Here is a 10,110-nt window from a genome sequence, read left to right on the forward strand (position 1 = left end):
ACTGATATACCGATATGTATGGAAGCCCGAAGCGGACATACATCAATACATTTGATTCAATGGTGTTTTCCTGTGATGGATAACGAAGTACATTTTGGTTGTTTAGAGATCTCAGGGTATATAGCTCTTCATCTTCAGATAACTTCTTTGTGTTTTTCCTGTGATAACAAGTTGATTTCTCAATACCTCGAGAAAACAGATGAAATGATATCGTCATTACAGGAAGCGAGCGCTGTTATCCCAAGATAACCAGAAATGTACGTTTAGATCTCCAGATAACAACCGTAGTTTACTATTTATCACGGCAAAAGTAAGTAGGCTGTAAATCACAGGATGTGTTCTAAAAATAATCCTCACAATAGTTCACTCTGCAGAAGAATGCTTGCGTACTTTGTGGTGCAGCTGTTTGGAGGGGGATTGACATTATTTCCTAATAAGATGCTTTATGTGAACATTCTGTGTCTTAGAAAAAAACATCTGCTTAAATCAGATGTTGCATGCTGGTTAAGGTCAGACTGGCAGGTGAACAGACCGCATGTCTTGCTGTTTAACTTAAGAACACGTTGTTCCTTTGAGCTGATTACTGGATGCTGTAAAGGTAACAGTAAACACAACTGCTGTTCCAACTCCTCTGCTCTGGAGACTGGAGCACACATGTTGACATATTTCTGCTTGAGAATGTGACAGGGCGGGGTATTTCTGAGAATGTGTAGACTTGACACTCATGTTGTAAGCATATTCCTGCACCATTATGTGTGTGTGTTTGTGTGTGATTATGTGAGAGCGTGTTGTGTCACGCTAACACCTACAGAGAATAAAGTGACTAATAGCAGAACAAAAGAGCTCGAGTGTAATTCTCTAGAAGACTAGATCGCTCTATTGCACTTCTGGTGTATTTTGTCGGAAGCAGCTGCTCTTTTAACAAGGAAGAAGTTGTCAGATCAGAAAATAGAAATGGGTTTTCTCTGTTTGGAGCTGAAACTAGGTGTGCTGTCTCATCTAGGAAAGTAAAGATAACATGATAATACATTGAGATATGTTTGCTTTAAAGTTTCATCTAGGCAGCGTCATGTGGTGCAGTGGTTTCCTATCTGGGGTCGAGGCAGATGTCACACTTTGAAGAATTTAAGAGGAAATTTAAAAAAAATAACTTGAGTCTTGAGTTGTGAAAACCAGATGACGTTAATCAAACTAAACTCGAGAGATCGGGCCATGTGATGTGTTTCACTATCTGTGATGTTAAAAACCCAAACTAGTCATTTGACTCTGCATGTGGGAGACAAAGATACAGTCGTGATCAAAGAAAGCAAACACTTGGAGATGTCATTTCATAGAAAAATACTGCTCTTTATTATAAATTAATGAAATGTCCCTACCAATATAAATAAGTGCAAAGTCGTATCAGTCCGCTTGTTTTGTCAAACCATCTCAAAAATATCTTCAAGCATCCACAGCCAGAGGATTTGGCTGGTTAAAAGTACATCTTTATAAAAGACAGCACAAAAAACAGATTCCACTTCATTTCACTCATGTAAACCCATGAAAATAAGACACATTTGGATTCTTCTCTTTGTTTAGAAAAGACAGATATCATATTCGATACATTCATTCGCAAGAAAATGGCAATCCTGTCCTCTAGAGAGGACCATGTCTTTTTGTTTGTTTTTGGAACATCTTTCCTCACTAACAATGGTACTGTACTCTCAAGTAAGATCCTGTAGGATTCAGTCATGTTGGTGCTCCAACAATCTGTTGTCTATTTCAGGAAAGTTTGGCAAGAAACCCTTCTTTATGAATGACACATTGAAAAAAAAAAAAAAAACTTCTTTCCATATATCATGGTCCTTAAAATTCAGATTTAAAAAAAAAAAAAGAAGAAGCCTTTTTTTCCATCCAGACAACCATCAGTGTCCACTCATCTGTACTCTAAGTTTCCACTGTCTCTGAGTTTCCAGCTCACACTTGGTCAGAGACATTTTAAGAGACACGTCTAAAATGTCAGCAAAAAAAAAAAAAAATGCTAGCCTGATTGTAAAAGCCAGTCCATGCTTTAATGGATGGGTGGTTTTCTGAGGCTGATGTGTGCATGTGTGTGTGTGTGTGTGTGTGTGTGTGTGTGTATGCAGCAGCAGCAGTGGGAACCTGTGTGTCATCAGACTGCAGACAGCTGAGTGTGAGCCTCACTTCTGTTTTCAGTAAGATGCACGTCATGAGAAGAGGGTTCTCTCTCTTTTCTGTCACCAGATTGCTGCTTTGTTCTCTTTCTTAGAATCCAAATCCAGCTACTTTTCTTTGGATAGTAAAGACACATATGCCTGCTTTACAATGAGAACCACACACATCTTGTCAGAACTCTTTAAAAAAAAAAAAAAATCTCCTGTTCACAAGATAAATCATTAATCCCAGCGCTCTGACTGTTCGCTCGGCTTCATTGTTGCCACTCGGGCACATCTCTTTTCCTCCTTAGCTGCACTGACAAGTCTTTGCCCCTTTCAAGAGCATCAGTCCAACACCTCTAGATGGGAGCATCATACTCCTGGAGGAACTCCTTTAGAGGATGAGGAAGTTGGTCTCTTCTGGAGGAAATGTCCAAATGTCCATTCACTGTTTTCCTGCACAGGTGCTGCAGGGTGGATAAGCTACAGGAGAGAGGTTTGATGAGCTCCAGAGGGATCTTCTCGCCTCCGGAGTAAATGTAGTAGATACCCCCGCTGCGGGTGTTCCCTTTGCTCTGAGACATGTAGTAATGCACCAGCTTGAGGACACAGTCAAAGTGAGGAACAGACTGAATGTTCTTAGGGTCTGTTTGCAGGTAAAAAGAAGCAGAGTCACATTGGATACGCAGGTTTTTGGTGCCCGATGCAGTCTTGACACTGAGGGCAAACAGGTGCCGGTTGTCCGAGCTGTCCCTGATGAGGAATGTCCCGGTGGCCTCGGTCGCCAGCATGGCGTTGGCCTCCTTCCCGCTGATGGCGCCCCAGTAGAAGCCGCTCTCCTGCAGCTTGTGAAGCGTGCTCAGGACCATCTGGTACTGCGTCTTAGAGGTGAAAGTCTTGTAACGCTGAGGCAGCCGCATGTTGGAGGAGTCCAAGTAGCTGCTGCTCATCGCGGAGTCAAACTTGCTGTGAGTTACCATGGCGCTGTGCCCGCTCTTTGAGGCAGCCTGGGGGAGCACAGGGCACCACACAGACAGGAGGAGATGAGGTGACGAGGTCAAACTGAGGTTCAGAGGGCTGTGGTAGAGGGCGTGAAGAGGTGACAGTGTCTGGAAATGAAACACCTGAGGAGACAAAGAGAGGAGAGTTTGAGCTCAGAGAAAGCAAGTTTGGCATGCACAACACAGGTCTGTTATACTCATGAGGAGGTTAAACTCTCCAGTGCCTACAGCTCTTATGGAAACTACTTTTCCAGATGTAGAAGCTCTGTGCATCCTTTTAGAGTCTCTGCTGAAAAGGGAAATTGGCCCAAAGCGCCTTGAATTGGTGTCATTAAATAATAAACAAAACTGGTTTACTCTCCTCTATGTGAGAGATTGTTCTAACCAGGGTTAAACTTTAATCCTTAATCTAAATTTTCAGCCACTTCGGGGAAACTTTTTGTTATAATCTGCCCTCAAGACTCGCCAACACGGTCAGTTCCAGTAAGGACCTCGTAATCCTCCTGATTGCGTAATTTACATGCCGGGACCGGCTTCACTAAACAAACCACGTCGCTAAGATAAACACTCTTTAACAGTCATGTAGAAACTTTGAATTTCAAGTAATGAGTAAAACAGTAAAAAAAAAAAAAAAGATCCTCACCTTCAACACGTCTCCAAGCGCACTCCTGTAAAAAGTAATCCAAGCAGATGTTTGTTCACAGCTGTCCTGCAGAAGTCTGTCAGGTTGAAAGCTCTTTGGAAACAGATGTTAGACTTTGTGAAGTAGTTACTTGTTCTTTTCTCGGTGTTTAGTTTTCTCTGTGCGGCTGTCCCGCTGAGCTGTGTGTTACTAGTGAAGCAGGAGGGGAGAGGAGGGTTTATAATGAACAGATAGGCCCCGCCCCGTTCCAGGAAACCCTCTTGCTCTCTTGGCAGATTGTCAGTAAGCAGAGTTATTATTTTTCTTTAAAGGGTTCCTGCTATGTGAAGCGCCCTCCCCCTCTCCCTCCCCCTCCTGTTCGCTCCAAAAATGAAGTTGAGGAGGAGTTTCAAGCATTATTTATTTACATTTAGCAACCATAGTGATTATAAGCACTTTAAACAACATATGTTTCAGACTATTATTGAGAAAATGGAAGAGCCAGCTGTAGTTTAAAATATTCACATTTAATTCTATGTTCTTTCCTTTGTTGTTTAAGTTCCTCTTTAGCGTCAAAAGTGAAGTAATGATTCAGTCTTTCTTAGTAGTCAGTTTCTGAGAAATTCTCAGTGATGTTGCTCACAGGCTGAGCAGAACTTCCCCATAGAGGGCGCCACATTTTGGGGAACTAACACATCACATAGCCTAATAAGACCTGATTTCCCAATAGGAACATCTGGTAACCAAGGGCAACCGCTTATTATTCACTCGCTGTCGTGAAGTTTTATGTTTGCTTTCCCGGCAGTGTGAATGAACATAATGTTTTATCAATTAGCCTATTCAATGTGTCTTGATAGAATAGAATAGAACAGAACAGAATAGAATAGAATAGAATAGAATAAAATAGAAATAGATAAAATAATCAATTATATAAAGTAGTCAAGACAGAATAGAATAGAAAATAAAAGAATACAATATAATACAAAATAGTGGATTGGATAGCCTAGAGAATCTAAAACAACACAACAGAGCCTAAAACAATCACAAATATATCTTCTATTGAGATCTTTCAACAAGATAAGGTCTCCTTCAGAATGATTTCATAATTTAAATATGAATTCAAACATTTTCAATGTTTGCGTTTAATACTTGTATTTATATTGCATATTGTATTTTTAAATTGTACTTTATTTCGTTTGTTATTAAGCTGTGTTATTGTTTAACATGGACTCATACGACACCATACCACCATACATCCCAACACTGAAACAGGAACAAAGCTTTTTAGAAATAAAACCACAAAGTAAACAAAACTTGATTTCCCGTCCAAAGTTTCAGTTTAAAAAATATCTTCCTCAAGTTTTTTTTTATTTTATTAACAGTAAAAACTCCAGTAAAGTGAAGGCTGGTTAACAGTAACAGAACGTGAATAAAGTCAAACATAGTCGTAATCATAAACCCGTTTTAACATAAGAGGTTATGAGACAGATACTGAACATGAAAAAACCCTTTAACACATCATCATTCCTGTACACGACTACATTACAGCAGCTTTTATTAAGTATTTAAAATATGATTTTTAGCCTTCAAACTAAATTAACTCATCACAAATAATAAATGTTACTGAGTTTTGAAACAATATGCTCAAAAAGTGAAATGTATGATCAGTTCTGTTTGGGCCAATCGTCTTTGAGGAGAGCTCTGTTTCAGGTGTCTTCACTAAATTTGGTAAACTGTTCCTCCCCTGACTGTCCTCCTGATTTCACCTTCACTGTAACACTTCTTCTTTATCATCACATTCTAACGACTTATATGTCAGCATTAGGCCGTCTAAAGGAAGTATGACTTCAGATCCTCATGTAACGCTGCTCTAATCTTTGGCAACATGTGTGTGACTGATAGAGTGCTCATACCGTACACATCAGCTCTCCCTGCTGACTCAGCTATGACCTCCGTCAGCTTCAGGTGCTTATTGAGCTGTCGATTAACCCCAGGCTGTGTTGTCATGCCAGACTTTAACATAATAAGTCTTTTCACTTAACAGAATATGTAATAAACCTGAAGAAAAAAATATATATAAATCTTCTGTATTAAAATGATAGTCAGTCAGTTTGTTTTGGTGCTAGTTTAACCAAACCTCGCAGAAGGAGGGGCTTGTGGGTAACGGGACTGACGCCACAGAGCCTGATGGTTTTTGGTAAAAGCCAGCTGTGTTCACAGAGGTGAGTCAGGTGTTGTCTGATTCAGACCACCAGCAGCAGGATGAGGGGGGAAGGGAAAACATTAGGACAGTCTCTTAACAGTCCACTTGTTTCCAGAAAATCTATTGTGTCATCATCGTGATGCAAGTATTCAGTCTCCAAAGTCCCCCGCTGGGACCTTCATGGAAGTCAATGAAGGGAAAAGGAGCAGTTAGCTGGCTCTGGGCTGGGAGGGAGGTTATCATAGCAGCATGCTGACTTTAAACCATGTGCACTAGGATTTCCCAAAGTCAGTTACACGGCTAAAAGAGTGCGATAGAACATTGGTTCCAAACCTGGGGTCTGGGTCCCCCTAGGTGGCCGCCAAACACCCAAAGGGGGCGCCAGGCTCTGTTTGCTCTGAGGTTTTTTAAACCATCAGTTAAGACCTTTGTATAAACCTACTGGATCGTTTATACAAAGGCCTTTTGGTAAGAGTGTGTAGGTGTATCCTGTGAATGTTTTATCAATGACACATTTAAAACTTGTGTTTATTTTTGACACAGTGGATCCAATTTTTGTGTATGGGTCCAGGAGGGAGGCTCAGATGATGGGGGGGGGAACCACTGAAAAAGACAGACCTTTGAGTGCAACAAGGAGGAAGATGGTTGAAAACAGAGTGCTTCAAAGACGTCAAGTCCCGTGAAACAATAATAAACAAACTGAAGACAGTTTGCACTTAACCAGAGGTCAACCCACAGGTGGTTTGTGAGGCGAATGAACCAAGTGACCTGCAGCTGAGGGAGCTTTCTATTTGTTGTTGTAGCACGCTGCGGGTCAGCGGGCAAACATGTGAGACTGTTGGAAACTCTTGGTGTAAGGTTTGGCAGAAAAACGATGTGTGTGTGCGTGTGTATTTCTGTTGCTTTTATTCCAGAAGATTTACACAAGTTAAATACAAAACCAAAAATGTTCTTTTTTTTCTTCTTCTTTTTTTCTTGTTTCCAAGTGTTTATCCAGGCTCATTGACTTTTTCAATCCTCCAATAAGCCAAGGCTTCAATCAGAAAGAAGGTTAATGAGTCTGTCCTTATTTACAGTGGATGAGATTAGGCCTTGCATGACAGCCTGTTGCTCCAAACCGCTGTTTAGTGGAAAAGTCGGCTGTTTAGGTTTTCCCACACTGACTCAGAGATCTACTCGAGCTCAAAGTTCCCGTAAACCCGTTGGGCATTAGGGGGAAAGAGCCGACCTCTTTGGGGGGGAGGGGTTGTTCAACAAAATATTTTTTTAGCTGAGATTTCACCCATAAACGAGAGATCTGGACGTGTTTTGCCAATTTTATTTGAATTATTCGTGGCATTGGCAGAAACAGAGGCGGCGCTTATTGTTTGCACAGCTGAATGCAGCGAGGCCTAGGTTCTAGTCAAACCAACAACATGGGCGAGGGTTTTACATCGTTGTATCCCTCTTCTTTAGGAGAGGTTTTCTGAAAAAGGTGTTTTCTAAGATGGAACTTTAAAGAGTTTAAACAATATGATTGAAAGTGTATCAAGAGGAAACCCTGTTGTTCCTGTCAGATTTCACACACACTGATTTGAATCCAGTAAATCGCCACAGTGTTGTCGCTGCTGATGATAAGCGATATGCTCAGAGGTTCCTGGCATATCAGTCTATCTGATTCCTGTTAGCTCTCTATCACTATCTTTTCGCTTCACTTCCTCTCTCTACCTGCATGTGTCTGTGTTTTTAATGCCACTGAATGTTAGTCCACTACAGAGTATTTCCTTTCACAGCTGTAAAATTGGTTGCGCATGATCTGGTCTGTGCGATTGCCAATCATTTAGGACTAATTTCCTGGTAATTCTCTCTCTCTCTCTCTCTCTCTCGCTCTCTCTCTCTCTCTCTCTCTCTCTCTCTCTCTCTCTCTCTTTGTTCGTTGCTGTCAATGTCGCTCTTTGTGAGAGGAGAGAGTCACCAGTGAAAAAGTGACAACAACAGAAAAGAATGAAACCACAAAAATCCCAAAGAAGCAACGCTGTCTTTCACAACTAATTCTTCAGAAAAACACAGTCACATACTCCAAGTAAGTCCTTTTGGTAAAATGCAGAAACGTGTTTTCTGTTGCCCGGGAAAACAACTCAAAGTACTTTACAATGGTATGTGGAGTGATGCCAAACATTCTCTGAAGAGCAATTTGTTCACTGATTTGCAGCACGGAGTATTACGGTAAATATACAGGGAAGAACCCTTTGTTTCTTTATGCATTGATTTATACAGTAATATCCCTGTTAGAGGGAAGACACCATGACGTGACAGGTATAGTCAGGCGCTTTAATTGGAAGGTGTACAACTACAATTAGTGGAAGGATTGTGTCTCTTTATTTAAAGGCACACATACCGGCAACAAATTACCAGTGTAATGGAATTTGACAACTACTTAAATGAAAATAACATTCCAGTGGGCGCTGCATAGCCTAGTGGTTGTGTTGTGCGCTCCATAGTGAGAGGCTCTGGTCCTTGTCGCAGCAGCTGTGGGTTGGAATCTGACCTCTGCCCTTTGCCGCATGTCATCCCCCACTCTCTCCTCCCAACATTTGCTGACTCTCTTCAACTGTCCATTAAAGGCATAAAGGCCCAAAAATACATGTAAAAAAACAGATTTGGTTTAATAAAAATAAAATAAAAAATTTCTGAGGCCCATTCCCGTGGCGTCTGGCTTATTTAACCAGCATATTGTGTGTTTTGTACTGTTACATATGTGTCGATTTTGTTTGTGAAACTCATAGTGAGATTGTGTGTGTGCTGTCTGTTGGACTCTCATGTGAGTTGTCTTGTAATTGTTTTTAGCCACTGTGCTCATCCTGGCATATTGACTTTACCAGAAACAACTCTCGACATGCTGTGAGCTTTCCAAGCTCCCGCAAAGGCAGCATACTAATACAGAGCTAGTAGTGAAAGACCCCTGGACCCTGAGTGACGCTCAAGATAAGAGCATGATGCAGACACCAACAGGGCAGCCCGGGCTTTATTCTCAACAACAACAGAAGGTTTGGACTAAAGAAGATAAATAGGCTTGCTGTCGCCTTTATTTGTAACTCTTTTACTGAATATAACAAACAGTGTTTTGATGCATAAAATACCAACCCAACTTTTACTAGCAATACTGATCATGTTACTCATTTAAACATGATTATTTATTTTCTGTACGGCTTATAATAATTGTTTCTATCCTTCGCACAACGCACGTTTCTATTATTTTTATTTTAATTAGTGTGTCACTTCAAATGTTGTCGTCATTACTAATGAGGACCTGGAAAGGTATGAAAGTTGGCACTGTAACCTAGTGTGGCATGCTAGGAAGCATACAGCACTTAAACTTATCACATGGAGTCTATTTATAGCCCAGCGTATCATGACTGTCAGACAGCTGCCTTCTGGGAAGAGCTAAAAGCAGAACACACAGCTATTAAGTTGTGCCTTTCACACCCACAATTCAAACATAGCTATATTTGAGAATCACACTCAGTCAATGTATGCAGGTGATCTAATATACACCTGTGTCTGAGGTTCCTGTTATATTTATCCAAGTAATGATAAGTGGAGGAAGGTGTATTTAAAACATTTACTGTTGTAAAAGTGTTAGAGAAAAAGCTGCAGTTACAGGAAATAAAGGTTTCAAGTAGCCATTATGTACAAAGGTTCTATTTTATTTTAACAATGTCATGGAAACACTGACTAATTAATGTCGTTGCTGGTCAACATGAAACAAATTTAAACTTGAATTTTGTCGGTTATTCCGCAATAATGCATTACATTTCATAAGATTGTCAAATGCTCCTTTTATGAAATCACTCGAACTTCAGCTGAACTGTTGCACACAAATGCTGCAAGTAAAAAAGTACAACATGTCTAACGTTAAAGCTCAAATAAACTAGTCATACCTCAAGTTTGTAGCTACAGTAAGTCACTGAGTAAATATTCTTAGTTTCTCCTTCCCTCTGAATCAATACATATCAGCTCGAAAATGTGTCAATCCTTCTCAAAACAGCTGTAGTCTTAACACTTTAACAGTATGCCGTCACATTGCCAAGAAGCCTTTCTGAATTCATTATTTGATTCCTGATTTTATGACGCACTTTCTGGCATTGT

The 10,110-nt window shown here is 40.5% G+C and overlaps 1 protein-coding gene across 1 annotated transcript; it reads right to left on the reverse strand.

Annotated features, from left to right (window-relative positions):
• Positions 1-1,326: 1,326 nt before the first annotated feature.
• On the reverse strand, positions 1,327-3,136 carry socs3a (suppressor of cytokine signaling 3a). Its single transcript, XM_061026344.1, has one exon. The coding sequence runs from the start codon at positions 3,134-3,136 to the stop codon at positions 2,516-2,518; it is 621 nt and encodes a 206-aa protein (XP_060882327.1). The 3' UTR covers positions 1,327-2,515.
• Between the last annotated feature and the right edge of the window lie 6,974 nt (positions 3,137-10,110).

This window comes from Labrus mixtus, chromosome 20, assembly GCF_963584025.1.
Source record: "Labrus mixtus chromosome 20, fLabMix1.1, whole genome shotgun sequence".
Classification (NCBI taxonomy): Eukaryota; Metazoa; Chordata; class Actinopteri; order Labriformes; family Labridae; genus Labrus; species Labrus mixtus.

What these genes read in the sequence shown, in the direction of transcription:
- socs3a (XM_061026344.1), bottom strand. Translation starts at nt 3,136, where the DNA reads ATGGTAACTCACAGCAAGTTTGACTCCGCGATGAGCAGCAGCTACTTG.